This window comes from Malaya genurostris, chromosome 1 (assembly GCF_030247185.1).
Source record: "Malaya genurostris strain Urasoe2022 chromosome 1, Malgen_1.1, whole genome shotgun sequence".
In the NCBI taxonomy this organism is placed as follows: domain Eukaryota; kingdom Metazoa; phylum Arthropoda; class Insecta; order Diptera; family Culicidae; genus Malaya; species Malaya genurostris.
In genome coordinates this window covers 118,841,888-118,858,214 of record NC_080570.1, presented here as the reverse complement: position 1 = coordinate 118,858,214, position 16,327 = coordinate 118,841,888, and the positions used below count along the sequence as shown (strand labels likewise).

General features: G+C 40.6%; 1 protein-coding gene across 9 annotated transcripts in view; it reads left to right on the top strand.

Annotated features, from left to right (window-relative positions):
• The first annotated feature begins 11,304 nt into the window (after positions 1-11,304).
• The window catches only part of LOC131425588 (PH and SEC7 domain-containing protein), a 196,275-nt gene continuing 191,252 nt past the window's right edge, over positions 11,305-16,327 (top strand). For 2 of the 9 annotated variants that reach the window (XM_058587595.1, XM_058587596.1), the window contains exon 1: positions 12,701-16,015. In XM_058587595.1, coding sequence (XP_058443578.1) covers positions 15,878-16,015 — 138 coding nt within the window. In that variant the 5' untranslated portion in view covers positions 12,701-15,877. The other 7 variants (XM_058587593.1, XM_058587591.1, XM_058587590.1 and 4 more) reach the window with 7 other exon arrangements.

The window sequence follows — 16,327 nt, the reverse complement described above, 5'->3', positions numbered from 1 at the left end:
CCACTAAAGTCATCAATAAATCGGCGATAATAATTAGCCATTCCCAGGAACCGACGTAATTTGGTTACCGTTGTTGGTCTCTCGTATTCCACGATAGCTTTAATCTTATCGGGGTTTGCGCGAAGACCTTCAGTAGTAAGCAGGTATCCCAGGAATGCCAATTCCCTAACACCGAACTTGGATTTCTCTAGGTTGATGGACAGGTTGGCCTCTGCTAGACGCCTCGCAATCTCGCGGAGTAACCTTATGTGCTCCTCGAACGTCTCCGAAACTACGACGATATCATCCAAGTATACGAAGACGTTCGGTTCCAATTCACCATGCCCCAAGACCTGATCCATAAGTCGGGATAGGGTGGCAGGACTATTGACTAATCCAAACGGGAGCCTAGTGAATTGGAACATCCCTTTGCCCTGGACGCTGAAGGCAGTATATTTCCGGGAGGTTTGACCCAAAGGAATTTGAAGGAACGCCTCCGATAAATCAATCGTACTTAAATATTGGGCGCGGGGTATTTGTCCCAGAATGCGTCCTGAATGGGGCAAAGGGTAGGCGTCACGTATGGTTCGCTCGTTGATCTTACGAGCGTCTAAGCAGAGACGGATCTTACCTGTAAGTTTGATTACCGGTACGACGTTTGATGACCAATCCGAATGAGCTCGTTCGATTATTCCGACTCGCAACATTCGTTCTAATTCCTTTCCCACTTTTTCCTGTACCTTGGGAGAAAGTGTGAAGGGGTACTGGCGCACTGGAGGTTTTCCTTTCCAGTGGTCAGCAATCTCAATGTGATGAGTTACTAAGGGGGTCGTCGTTAACTTCTCGGTATTAGCGACCAAGAACATTTGCTTTACTGATTCTAACTTATCGGTTTCGCTTACTGTGAGCATAATTTCTTCGCTTCTCTGGCGAAGTCCGTCTTCTTCACATATGCACATGCACTCTGATATGGTTGGCCAAATTTTAAATTTAACCCAGAAATCCATACCAAGAATGCAGTCCACGGTTAGCCCTTTTATCACCAAGGTGGGCACTATTTTGATCTGTCCCTGAAAATTGAAAGGGATAAATAATTGTCCTAAAACGTTGAGTTCCGATCCGCCGGCTGAGCGTACGGTAACCGGATGATATAGGGGTTTTAATTTCACAGTGTTGAACTTATCGTGCATTCTTTCACTAATCAGGGTGAGCTGGCTACGCGAATCGAGGAGACCTTTCGCAGGCTGACCGTATATTTTAATACTAGCATATGGTCTATTGTCATTTAGATTGGAAAGAGATATAGTAAGTATTTCGGGATATTCGTGTTCATAGTCATGTTCTTTAACGGGTTCCCAATATTTTGGAAGTGGGGAGTTCAATGGTAAGTTTCTTACGCGGGTGGCTGTGGCGGTCGGCGATTTTCGATCACCTGCAAGCCGTTTTTTTGGCAGTATGGACAATGCTGCGTTTCGAATCCTTTGAAACCACATATCAGACACATGAGACCTTTATAATATCTACACGTATCTAACCCATGATTGGGTTGTCGACAGTAGAGACATTCGAAACTTCTAGGTGGGCGATGAGAATTAATAAGCGTTTGCAAAGTGCGGGTCGGCTTAGAGGGGCCTTCTTTGGGGTCCTCCTGACCAACTAGTAATGACTTACTTTGATGGTGTCCCGGGGCAACTTTGGACTCATTCAACTGGTTATCTTTCTTTGAGTAATTACTATCTTTTTGTTTATAAGAATTATTATTCTGATCTAATTGTTTGATAGGGGGTTTACTTGCATTTCTGACTTTGTTTTCGGATTTACCATTTCTGGTTTCCGAAACCACGTTGGTGGATTTTTCAATACCAAACAGCTTTGAGTACAATGAAAAGTTAGACGCATCAATCACATGACCTGCCTCTAACAGTTCTGTAAGGTGACTTATTGGCTTCCACAACAGGGCTTTTTTGTAGTTCATCCTCATGTTTCGCTTTAAGATGTCTAACTTTTCAGCCTCGCTCATGGGTACTATCATTGATCGAAACATACTTTCCATATCATAATAGTACTCTTGGAAGGTTTCATTCCGCTGCTGCCTACGTTGATAGACTCGAGTGCGTACAAGGGAATCGAGTTCAGGATGAGCAAATGTTTTACGCAGCTCATTGACCAGATGAGACCAATTCAACAAGCGACCGGACGATCGCATAGACATGTACCAATTGAGAGCAGGTCCGGTAAATAAATGGAAAGCAGAATCAAATAATTCGGCTTCCGTAGTATGCTCTGATAATGCTAACTGTGACACCAGAACCAAAAATTCGTTTAATTTTAACCCTTGGTCAGTGCCTGCATATTTATCAAGCTTCCATCTTGACACAGGTAAGGACTGGTGATGACTAAGTACACGCATGGCGTTACTTGTGATCTGCGGAGTAACCGATGGCGGTATACGATCATAGGGCTGTTGAAGTGGAATGGTTGGAGTGGATAGCATATCTATGTTGTTCGAAATCGTAGTTGTTGGGTAATTTAACCGGTTAGACATCGGAACAGAGTATGGGGCCGGAGGAAACGACCAAGAATCCATCCAATTATTTGAACTTGATGTTTGTATATATGAAGAAGTTTAGGTTCGTGAAGTGTAAATGGGTTGATTATATGTGGATGTTGGATACCGTGCTGTAGTTACATTCCATGGATAGCGATCAACAGTTGAAGCTATACGTGGGGGCGAATAAGAAGAAGTTAATGTAGTTAAGGTTCGGCTAACTGAGTTGTACGATGAAATGTTGATAACGGAAGTGGGTATAGAAGTAACCGTATTATAGTCTTTACGGATGGTACCTGTGTATGTGGTACCCGGTAGTAAATTACTGGTGATCTCCGGGCAATATGGTGAAAACGAATTTGAGGGTTCTCGTAATTCGGGGGAAGCTTGCGTTTGCTTGAGATTTCTCAAGGCATACATGTCCTGTTCTAATTTTTCAACGGCTTTTTTTATGTCAGTTATGTCGGATTTGTCTACACCAAGCAGTCCTAACTTACTCAATAACTCAATTATCATTCCCTGATCATTTTTTAAGGAACTGTTCTGATGAGATGGTAATATTGGTTCCGAACCTGTTGTTGAAATAATTCCTGGAGGAAATTCGGGGAGAGAAGTAGATTTTCTAGGAATATTCCTGGGCTCCACGAATAGTTCGTGCAAATTTAGTATTTCCGGATCATGCAACTGGCTTGTTGCGGACCTTCCATAAAAATATTTATTCAAGTAAAATATCACACGTTCCTGCATTTTGTTTAGGGCGCCTATATCTTCTAAAGCTACATAGTTTTTTAATAATTTAATTCGGTTTCCCGGATGCAGTAATAATGACTGGCATCTAGGTGGTAATTCTTTTGGTGCTTGTTTAATGCTTCCTACAATATGTGCTAGTTTACTCTCGCACGCTTTCATTTCTTCACTCGGTGACCGTTTTAGTATTCTGGCATTCGGTGAATCTTCTTCTTTCTCTTGCTTAAGCCTTTCTCGCAGAGAACGGCGTTTTCTAGACATCGTATCATCACAGACTAACAGACAGGACACTCAAATTAGATTCTTCAATCATTTTAACGGTCATTTCGAATATTCCTTTATTTGGGACAGTACTCACATGTGTCATGATGGCGCCACGCTACCCTATCAAAAACATCCTGTCTGTCATCTAGACTGTGTTTATTTTTTCATTTACCAACAGAGTTGCCATACATACAGAATTACCTGTATTGTATTGATTTGTTTACGTCCATGCGAATTTCTTGCAGGATACAGATTTAATACATATTGCCAAAACTATATACATAATTGTGCCTACTTCTCATCCTCCAACGGAATACAAAATCGAACCCGTTTTGTTACAATATTTACTTACTTCTGGTGTGCCGCCACTTAATTTCGGGTGAAAACTACCAACACAATAAAAAATTGTCTTTATGAACAACGTTGAGTCAAATAAATGGTTATCTTCGCGAAAAAGTTAAATGTATTATCAACGTAATCCAATAATTTATTGTGTCGATTCATTCTCAAATATGTTGATGAAATCAGGCATCCCTGCAAGCAGCTGATCGGTGTTGACAAACGAGGGGAAACCAACTAGTAAAAAAACTTGTACATAACACAAGGGGTGTACAGATAGTAAATAGTTCGCGCAGTACAATATAGGTGGAACTAGTGCATCACGAAAAATTATTTTTAAAAGAATTTACTCATACTGTCATGTCTGTTAGTCTGTGGTATCATCCTTTCCAAAAAACACTTCCCTAATTTCTAGTTCGAAATCAAGTTCATCTTCATTGAGATGATCAACTCTTATATCATAAAAATAAGTCTCTAAATCATGTTCTTGTAACCCCGTCACTGTACGTTGAGCTTCTGCCATGTTAAAATACGAATTTACACTAGAAAGTGAATTCCAAACAATCAATGAAAGAAACAAAGCAACGATCTTATATCAACGTTCTATACTATTTCACAGGAGTTTCTTAAGAAGGAGATTAGAAAGCTAAGTGTCTGTGGGTGTCCTCAAGGTGGTGTACTATCCCCACTTTTATGGAACCTTGTCGCTGATGGTTTGTTAAGGAAACTTAATAACCTTGGATTTCCGACTTATGGTTTTGCCGACGATTATCATATATTGATGACCGGTATAAGCATTAACACTCTCTTTGATTTAATGCAGCAAGCCCTGCGATCTGTTGAACAATGGTGTTGTCAGGTTGGATTATCTGTAAATCCGGGCAAAACATCAATGGTGCTTTTCACTCATCGTAGGATAATCACAGGAGCTCGTCCGTTGCAGTTCTTTGGTTCAGAGGTCACTGTGGTCGAACAAGTTAAATACGTCGGGGTTATTCTTGACTCAAAACTGAATTGGTCTGCTCACATTGACTTCAGAATTAAAAGAGCTTGCATGGCTTTCGGCCAATGTAGACGAGCTTTTGGAAAATCATGGGGACTCAAACCCAGATATATTAATTGGATCTACACAACTATTGTTAGACCAATTTTAGCATATGGATGTCTTGTATGGTGGCAGAAAGGAGAAGTCGCGACAGTTCAGTCAAAGCTAAATCATCTCCAAAGGATGGTCCTAATGGCGATGACAGGAGCATTCACGACAACTCCTACTGCTGCTCTAGAGGCGCTACTGTGCATTAAACCACTACATGTGTTCCTAAAACAAGAAGCATTATCTTGTGCATACCGTCTTAAGGTTACAGGGCTTTGGAACAGTAACCCATTAGATTATGCTACCAGCCACACTCGCTTGTGGTCTCAAATGGTTACGTGGGATGAGTATTTACTCGCTCCTAGTGACCTAACTCTCACATGCAGTTTTCCTTTCAAAACATTCAATGTGAGCTATCCTTTTCGTGAGGAATGGTTGTCTGGTTGTCTGGAACGACAACTTGATGAACACATAGTTTGTTATACGGACGGTTCTCTGTTGAATGGTCGTGCTGGTGCTGGTGTCTACTGTCGTGAAATGAGGCTGGAGCAGTCTCATTCACTTGGTAGATACTGTACTGTGTTTCAAGCAGAAATCTACGCGATTCTGTGTGGAGTACAATCGGCACTTCAGCAGAGGATCTGTGGTAAGCGAATTTATTTTTGTTCCGACAGTCAGGCAGCCTTAAAAGCACTCAGTTCGAATGACTCACGGTCGAATCTAGTGATCGCATGTCGAACTCAAATTGAAGACCTCAGCATTTCAAATGCTGTTTACTTCTTATGGGTACCCGGCCATTCTGGTATTACTGGAAATGAATGGGCTGATGAGTTGGCTAGAGCTGGTGCAACGAATGATTTCGTTGGTCCTGAACCAGCTTTACCACTTTCAACTAGTTGGATAAAGCACAAGATTCGTTCTTGGGCTGTATCCAAACATGCCAGCTACTGGCGCAGCTTGCAAACTTGCGCTCAGGCAAAAGCATTTCTACCAGATTTAAATCTGAAAATGTCAAAGTGTCTACTGCATTTCTCCAAGCATCATTGCAGTATTCTGGTCAGAGCTCTGACTGGACATTGCAAACTCAATTATCACATGGCTACTATTCAACGTGCTGAGTATTATTCGTGTGATTTGTGTGAATGCGATTATGGTACTTCATATCATCTGATATGTAACTGTCCCGCATTGACGCAGCTACGTATCCGGGTTTTTGGTTCTCCATACATGGTTGAGTCTGTGTATGCGGAGCTAAAATTGAAGGATATTCTCTCGTTTCTTACCCAATGTGGTAAGGAGCTATAGTCAGAAGGGTTCATCGTTCTTCCTGGAGTGAATGAATCCCTTCTGTATTTACCTTAAATTGGGTTTAGCAGATTGTTTGGCATCTTTTAGGGGGTGCCGAATTTACTTCTGCTCGTACATACTGCGAATCGTTCTGCATTCTTCCGGGAGTGCAGAATGGTGTCGCTTTTGTAAGATCTTCAAATCCTCTCGGGAGTTGGAGGTTTTATTAACAGCGGACTGTTCGGGACCTCGTAGAGGTTCAGAATTTACTTCTGCTTCCACTAAATGTGATCCTCAGCAGATTGTTCGGCATCCCTTAGGGGTGCAGAATTTACTTCTGCTTTTATGTGTTTTTGTGTCGTCAATTTTTCCCATCCTCCTAGTCCAACCCTTACCATTTCCTTTCAATCCTTCCCTCTTATATATCGGGAAAATGATGCTAAAAACAAATTGATGGCAAGGCACAAATCTCCAAATATCAAGGGGAACGTGCCATTTGAGCCAATTTGTTCTGATTCCTGAACTAGTAAAAAAACTTGTACATAACACAAGGGGTGTACAGATAGTAAATAGTTCGCGCAGTACAATATAGGTGGAACTAGTGCATCACGAAAAATTATTTTTAAAAGAATTTACTCATACTGTCATGTCTGTTAGTCTGTGGTATCATCCTTTCCAAAAAACACTTCCCTAATTTCTAGTTCGAAATCAAGTTCATCTTCATTGAGATGATCAACTCTTATATCATAAAAATAAGTCTCTAAATCATGTTCTTGTAACCCCGTCACTGTACGTTGAGCTTCTGCCATGTTAAAATACGAATTTACACTAGAAAGTGAATTCCAAACAATCAATGAAAGAAACAAAGCAACGATCTTATATCAACGTTCTATACTATTTCACAGGAGTTTCTTAACGATGTGTTCCAAACAAAATTTCATTTACTGACGCCTTTTGCGTTTTTTCGCGTTTACAAGTCAAACAGACTCTTTGCTGATCCAATAATATCGAACAATAAGAAAAAGATCACGACAAGCTGCACGATACACAATAGGCGGTATCGTGAGTCTCCCAGAGCACGTGGAAAAAATATTCTCAGTAATGCTGAGAATATTTTTTGGTTTTTTTTTTTTTACGCGGATCGCCAAATGTAATGGCTGGCTAGCTAGTGGTTCTTTTCTCAGGGTCGGCTTACCACTGTTGCTCTAGAGGACTCACAACCGTTACTTACCCCGCAACTAATACGGCTCACAATTCAGAACGACACACAGAACAGACTTGAGGGCTCAATAGTAAGAAAATAACAAGCAAATATCTTCATTTAACTAATTTATTAAGGGGTTCATACATATATTGGGAATTGGGGATAGGGATTTGATGCGGCCGAACCGGAACCGATGGAGCTCATGCAGTTGGATGCGAGAGGGTTATAATAATCTCATACCTGCGAGATAGCGATATTCCGAAGGAATTCGCTGATGAATAGAGCCATGCAGGGTCATATGTCAGTTCTCGCCTCCGAATACCACTGCAAGGGAAGCGATTGACTCTATTCCGGGTGCTCGTATACAGTGGGTAAACTCATCGGCCCAATCATCAGTGAGCGGGGGCCAGGCTCAACCAGACCTCACTGGGATCAAGCCTCCTAAACGTCCGTTTCCGCAAACCGTACACGTGTGACACGACGATATCGAAACGGGGCTCGCCGGCCACCAGCACCACTCGCAGTTGTATCGTTAACCGAAAGATGGACTCCTCACTGTCCTTGCTCGCCGGCCACCAGCACCACTCGTAATTGAATGGTCGAATTATCACCTACGTTGGAAGCAGGATGCTTTGCTTTTAGACTGGATCCTTCTCCGGTCGAAATACGGACACGGTTATTTGTCGACTTCACCTGCTGAACCGACAATCCGATCGTCGTCCTCCTCTGCGTTGGCTTGCTGGATCTCTTCCGAATTTCACACCGCACGTGGGTAATCAAAAAAATTTGCCTTTTCTTGTGCACCGAACCGCGTCCGAAGGCCTCAGCAGTTTACGGCCGACTCCCGGTTTCCAATTCTTCGATACTTTTTCTCTCCATCTAACCCTCTTTTTCCTGTCCCTCTCGCTCTATCGGATACAGTGGTGTCGCGATGAAGAAACGGTGAAATGCGCACCCACGTTCGTTGTTGACATGTGAGGAGTGGGATTCTAGGTTATTCTTTCTAACGGGCCTATCCTTATTCTATAATAATCTATAATTGACAAACAACTAACTGACTAACAAAATTTTAATTCAATTCAAATTAATTTATGCAAAAAAAAAACAAGAATATTTTGTGTGTGGGCCTGCCGAAATTGTGACCGGTTTATCAACGGTAACAATCTCGCGTTCTTTCACACGAAGTAACTTTTCATACGATCGTTGTTGCTCGTCGAACCGAATTTGCATCGGATCCATCTTTTTCCGAAACTCGGCGAGTTGCTGGTTCTGCAACTGAATGCCATCCGATCTTGCGTCTACGTCACTCTGTACTGGTACCGTAATGATTGCAGGAACGCCGTGCGCTGTCCTTTTAGCTTCGCATTCTGAACAGTTCCAGTCAACTTCCTCGATGCTTTCATCAACGCCCACGCACTGAAAGTGATACCATAAACCGCAGTCGTCACAGCACACCATCCGGCTGTTGTCCGGATCATTGCACACTCTACAACTCACACTTGACTTAAGATCTTTTATCCGATTAACATTTGACATCGTTCTATTAGCCCCCGATCGCGAGTAAAACGAATTTTTTAAATTGTTGCGAATGCAACTAGAAAAAAAGACAGTTTTCCGGTTTTTTGAACGTGTATTCCATTTTACGCCATTGTGTTGAGCAAACGTTAAGGAACGTTAAAAAATTCCTGCCAATACAACACGAATTTCTATAGCAAATCTTTGTATACATATTTAAGCATTAATCAAACATAATCACTGTACATAGTATATAGTTCCTTCAGTAATATTGCATATAGTTTATCAGATATAATTAATTAAAGTAAAAGAACTTACGTTTTAGTGTCCCTTTTCCTATTTAATATTAATGCTATCAGCCACGCTATAAGTAAATTAGTTTAAGGTTAGGTTAAGTTAATGAATTCACTTATAATTTTACCTTTCAGCAACATCAAATATAACTAGATATAATGATCCAAAATAACTATTTCATGTAACGGAGCTCACGTAGAATACAAATTACTGATTAACAGCTTAATACTATCGCAATATAAGTTCAATATATTCATACAGAATTTTCGACACCTCTTTTAGCAATGACCAGCAAATTTTTACAAAATGTCTTACCCAATATCAAAATGACGTTTTAACGCCCAGCGGCTCACCATAAGAGGGGAATCCGGTTGACAATATCACGGTGTTGGATGTACCCAGTGAAATTTGTAGACCCGCATAAGTCCGATCATCGGTCCGATTATCGGACCGATTGAGCACGATATAGGGCCGATCGTAGCGCTTCAATCGGCCCGTCATCGGACAATTCTGCACCATTTGCATCAACCGCGTCGACATAAAAAAAAGCTTTATGTTTACATTATGCATCGCTAGAGAAACAGAGCGAAGGGATATCAAACAAAGCATTTTCGAGCCGACATCTTCCCGATAGGGTGTGAAAGAGTGTTAAACATTCTTTTGTTTCGATCATAGAGGCTTTAACCTTTAGGTCATTCGCCTCTTAGGGCCAGAAAAACTCTGACCCTATGTTCGAGGTTGGAAATCCAACCCCGATATATCTCATCACCTGAGTAATCAGACATCCGCTCTCTGCTTTGGTATATCTTCACTCTTTTGTTCTACCGATACACTATGCAAGCTCGAAACGCAATCAAAAGCTCTCTTGCACGATGCGTCCGATGTTCGGATTTACTGGGTAAGGGCGTCGCAACGAGGGGTTTGCGACACATCTCATATGTGAGCCTGTATATCTTTTTGTTTTGAAAATGAGCTCTCAGAAGGCCTAAATGGAAACAACTTCCCATATTACAAGATTCGAATGAATTCCGAATCGGTGAGAAATTTTCATAAATTCCAACTTAAATTTTCAATAAATTTGGTGTTGGAATGCAACAACCGATTCCGAATGAATTTTTATCTCTAATCGGTTGTTTCGGAAATCTATTCGAATTGAGTGAGAAGATGTGGACTGAATTGTCAATTCGTTTTCTTCCTATTCTTTCTCAATTTCGCACGTTTTTGTGATGATTTTCAGTTTATTTCTGAATAAAAACTTATATAACAAAATACATAAATTTAAATCTTCAAACGTTTCGCGTATACATAACTAGTAAATAACCAATTCTTATTAGAATTCCAGCATACACTGTTTAAATTTGCTGGAAAGTAACAAAAAAGCCTACCTTAGTCAGCTTCATCCATTCCTCTAGCTGGAGTATAATTAATGGCGTAAGTCGCCTGACTTTTACACTAACCCATTCATAAAATGAGTGAAATATCAATGACATTTACAATGTCACTGTCAATCGGGTAGATCGAGCACCCAAAAACGAGCAATCGATTAGGGCTGTGAGCCATTTCGCGGTTAATTTTAACTTTTGGTTGAAATCTGACACTCTTGCGGTTATTTTGATGGTGTCAGAAATAACCCTGCTCGAAAGCATGGTTATTTTTGACAGATCGATGGTTATTTGCCGACACTGAATAAAAAATCTTGCTAAGGAAATTCTAATATCAATTCTTTAGTCAAATTATTTCCAGTGCAAAATAGTGCAAGTGTCAGATTTCAACCAAAAGTTAAAATAACCCGCGAAATGGTTCACAGCCTAAGAATTCATTGTTCATTCCGTCATTTCGATAATGTGAGTCAAAGAGACTGAGTAGATATTTGGATGTTTGTATTCCACATTTACGGTGTAAAAAGTTCCATGCAAGATGCAAGTAAATTTTGAGTTCCACCGCTTGCACATGCAATTCCATCCGTGGTCGGCACTCATAGCATCCGCATAAAATCCAGTCGCTTGCGGGTGATGAAAATACAAGTCACACTCAGCCAGCCACTGAGCAAGGCAGGTTTTGTTTTCAAAAGTGCTCCTTGTGAATTCATTGTAAAAAGTGATTTAAACCTTTCATTCATCATCTTGTCGGTTGCAAGTTAATGGAATAGGAACAATACGGTACGACACCACGCAGAAAGGGTGAATTAGCAAGGTTCGGAAGTGAAAAGTGATTATTTTTCTTTGGATGTAAGTTTTAAGGTGTCTTCTTGCTGTCTGTCCGAAAGAGGAGGTTCCATCGGCACCCACACACGTACGAGAGTGAAGTAGGCGAACTGGAAAATGAGTTTTCATATCTCTCACTCTCGCGTAGTTCAAAAAGTGCTCAGATCTGCGGGCAGTGTTGCTGTTTATAGTACAAATTTGAAGGATGCACATTTGAAGCGGCCCTTACACGTGACAATATTATTGTCAATCCAAAGTATTGTCAATTCCATCAATCCAATTGGCTTGATAACTTGAGTCCGAGTTTTTCAAAAAATTCAAGCGTTTGGTACTTTAAATATTACAACAGAATGTCAAAATATTTAGAGAAGAGGTCACTGTACATATTTAACAGTTTCTCTCTGGAGTGAAATTATTGTCGGATTGCTGAGCAGTTTTGTTTTTTTGACAATATTTTCGTCAATCCAATGAAGTTTCCATTACACATACATCAAAAGTATTGTCAATACTCCTTGTATTGACAATAATATTATCTCGTGTAAAGCGGGTCTTACGCAATATTTTGTTTTCTGATAATGGCCAATAATTTTGAGTGATTTCAAACGAAAGAGGACCGTTTGAGAAAAAAAATTATTTCTCAATTACTGTTATGACAGAGTCTCGGCTAACGTTAACGAGTCACCCAGAATCGTTTTACATATACAATGTTGACATGGTTTAATGTCCGTTATCAGTAATAAAAAACGCGAGATCTCAGTATTGACAATGCCAATCAGATAAGCCAGTTCTGCAGATTTGTCTGCAAAATCTGCCGGGTTTTCAAACAAGTTGTGCAGACTTGAAAATCGCGTTTTTCGCAGACATTCGTCAAAATTTATAGACTTGAAATAGCCGCGGTCGCCAAGCCGATTCAGTGCATTATGCTTTAAAGATAACTTGAAATCTGTACGGAGCTTTCAACTGGCATTTCTGCTGATAATAGTTTTGATCGTGTAACAAAAATCTCATCGCATTGATGTCATGACTCAGCTGTCTTGTATCAAAGATATCATATTAACAAGATATCCAGCTCTCACATTTCCCGAACAAATCATTGGCAACATCCTTTTTTGCGAGCATGTCGCCCCCAGGCGAGCCCGCATCGAATCTTATACATAGAAGTAGGGGAGAAAAATATCAAATTCGCGCGCGCCAAAATAGCAGGGTTGCGCACCCATACAATTGACATGATATGTTGAATGTGATGCCGTGCGATGGCGTTGCTGAACTGAAGATTGACTTCGCTCCAAGCTGACAGGGTCTGCTTGTATTTAAATATTTCTCTATTTATAGAATAGTTTGAACCAACTTTTCTCCACTTTGAGAAGAAATTTGAATTTTTCGACGTATAGTGGGATGTCAAATTTTTTCTTAGAAATTAGCGCCGGAAATCAACTGTTCTGAAAAGAGGACGAAACTCATATTGACAAGTTGAGAAAAGCAGTCAAATGATCTGAATTTGATGATATTTGGTTTACATTTATAACATTTACAAATGTTTCCAGTTTACTTCCACTTACACTGAAAGTTTACGATTACTTCCATTTATACTGAAAAGAATAGATAACTATCATCCTTTTATAAGGAAGTCCAGTTCACTCTTTTGGAGAGTACGCGAAACAGTTCCTCTTTGCTGACTTCCTCTTTCGTCTACCATGGCATTTTGCTGTATTCGCTCATTATGTAACTCATCACGTCGAACTTTTTTATGAAGTTTTTTTTTTAAAGGCTTTAGCATTAATGTCATTCACCTCTTCGGGCCAGAAAAACTTTCTGACCCTATGTGCGGGGTTGGGAATCGAACCCAGGCGGGCTGCGTGAAAGGCATCGACTTACCCATCATGCTATACCCGTCCCCACTTTTATGAAGTTGTAATTCTTATTTCAGAGTAAATTTTAATTTGAATTTCAAAGGAAATCGTTTGGAAAAAATGATTACATTTAGAAATCGTATCGTGCGCTTTTTATTCACCGTAGATCTGAATCATATTTATAAGCCAACTTACATCTTGACAGCTATTTCGGTGAAGCTATAGATAAAACAGTAGTTATTGAGTGTATAGAGCAAGTAACAATGATTTGATACAGAATCTTTAAATTAATAGACCGAATAAATGAATACAAATGTTTGCCATATTGAAAAATGAAAAGATGGTTTACCAAAATTTCCTGCAGAATATAAAATACACGTAGAAATGTGGTCGGGTTTTAAGCACTTACAGCTCTGCGATTTGATTGGGAATATTTCGATTTGAATGTATCAAGCCACGTATTTTCAATTATTAATGTTTGAAATTTTGATTAGAAGCGAGCAGTGTCCTATTTTGTCTGCTAAAAATATCCGGTATACCGAATTTGCCCGCCATAGACGACGATTTTGGAGGAATAAGCGATATATCAAAGGGAAATCAACGAGAATTTATAAATAGAAGCGAAATTATAGCTAACGTTTCAGTCCTACCCGTAGCATGCTAGAGGTGGGTTGTTGCTAGACAGCAAGACAAATAGTGCCATACAACAGTTTGAAGCTTTATTTGGCTTGCTTTGATCTTGTGTCATGCGAGTTCGGATGAAATATTTTGTTAGGTCGCTGTGCAAGAATCTCAGAGTAAATTTTAAGTGCATAAGATTAATTTCTAACTTTAATAAGATGAGCTCGATTTATTATCGAAATCGCAGAATGGTAGAGAACTGAACGCTATAAAAAAAACTGCATGCATCCAAAAATTGAATACAAGCTTGGCGCAAATAAGGTTAAATATCGAAATCCGTTACGCTAGTATGCACGTAGGTATAATTGCATATATTTGGGCTATTAATGTAATTTCGTCGTATACAAGACAAACAGAGTCCGGGTTCGCGTGTTCGATGCTGGTTCTTAATACACTGAGGTCTTTTGTTACCTCGTAAAAAAGCCGCGTAACAAACTTGTTCCACATCAGTAGCTCGAACAACCCCATGGGGCTGATCCTTATAGTTTTTTCTGCTTTTTTTGAAAACAGCTGAAATTAGAATCTGAAACAGTATCCATTTGGCTATCGCTGTAGTTAGTTAATGGTATAGCGCCCATACTTTTTAGTAATAGGAAATAGGCTTTTTTTCCTATTGCTGGGATAAATATTCACGCGTTTTTTTCTGTTAGCGAAGCCAACATATTCACTTTGAAGTTGAATTCCGGATGAGAAATTCCTCTTCATAGCGGATGTTGACAGATGGCTTATTGACCGTTAACAGAAGAAAAAGGCGACAAAACGCAAGAATTGAACATGCAATTTATCTTGAAAAATACGTCAACCCGGCAGCACTGATTTACGCAACAAAAAACAGCAATCGAACTTGGTGCGAGCGTGATGAGAAATGAGTGCCCGGTTCTGCGTTCGGTGAGAGTGTGTGTGTGGACTGGTGTTAAAAACGGCATACCGTTCGAATGTCGCGAGGAACTCATCGACTCGCGGATTGGTCGCCGTCAGTCCAGTCTTCGCCGAGGAGCGTGTGTGTGAACGATACTCTCGCAAAGTACCAAAAGTCGCATCTCGTCAGTTCCATCCAACAGCCTGTGTCGACATAACAGAAACAACTAAAAATCAGGTTTTCTTGGTGCATTTTTTCTTCCTGAATTACCATTTTTTTCTGTACTCTTACTTCGTTCCCCCTGGCAAACAGCAGCAGCAGCCGTTCGGTGTTTGAAGAATAAACTTCCAGGCTTTCCAAGTGCCGTACGTGAAAAGTTTTATGTATGGCAGGGGAAGTGTGAAAGAAATCCGGGTGCGTTGTTTTGCCTTACAGCAGTCGAAATTTGGAGTTTTCTGAACTTTCCGGGTGTCGATAGAAAAGAACTGCGTTCCATCCAAGCCCAAGTGCCAAGGGAAGAAAAGGAAAACGCAATGTGCTAGGTGAAAATCGAATCAATCAATTCTCGAAGAATCAAATTTGTGATCAAGTGAAAAAAAATTATCGGAATATTGTGGTGTTTTGTGGCAGAGGAAGTGGTAGAGCAAGAAACGAAGAAGAGTTATTTCCTCAAAAAAAAAAGTTGTTTTACTGTTCAGGAAGTCAATCGGTCGAAGTTGAAAAAAAAGTATTTGCGGAAAATAGTGGAAACAAGTTTTCTGTGTTTTTAATTGTGTGTGTCTGTGTGTGCGAATTAATATCACGGAGTTTTCGAAGCCAGCGCCCCAGCGGTCAAGGAGGAGTTTCGTTCAGAGTCGAGCAAATTGATACATACGGCAGCAAGAAGAAAACAACGCAAAACTTAAAAGAGCGACGATTACGGCTGTGACCACGACGACTGCGATCGATGCTCGTTTAGCTGCTGGCTGTTCGTCATCGGTGGTGGTGGCGGTGACGGCCACGGCGGCCATATTATGGCTGAGGAAGAGTTGATGGTCGTGCTGCGAAAGAGCGAGGATGCAACGTTCGGGTTCTCGCTGCTCCGGACCGATGGCTTCCCGCACGTCATCTACGACATCGTGGAGAACTCGCCGGCCGCCGAGTGTGGTGAGGTGAGTCGCTTTGAAACCGTGGACTTTATTATTTACCAATAGTGCAGGGAGGGAGGTCAATTTGGGGTTTGTCAACTATGTAGGATGTGTGACAGTTCACTTTACGGCTCGGTTGTTGCCCCCTTTGAAAGGACATTACACTGTGACTTTGATAGGTTCCGAAGTGTGAAATGACGAATCTTTTCATGTAAGATATTTGGAGACCAAAACTTGAGTGGTTTGAATTACATTACAGCGATTAAATTGAGCGAATTACACTTCCCATTGCTTCCTCATCCCCCGTATAGTTCAGATCTGGTCCCCAGTGATTAC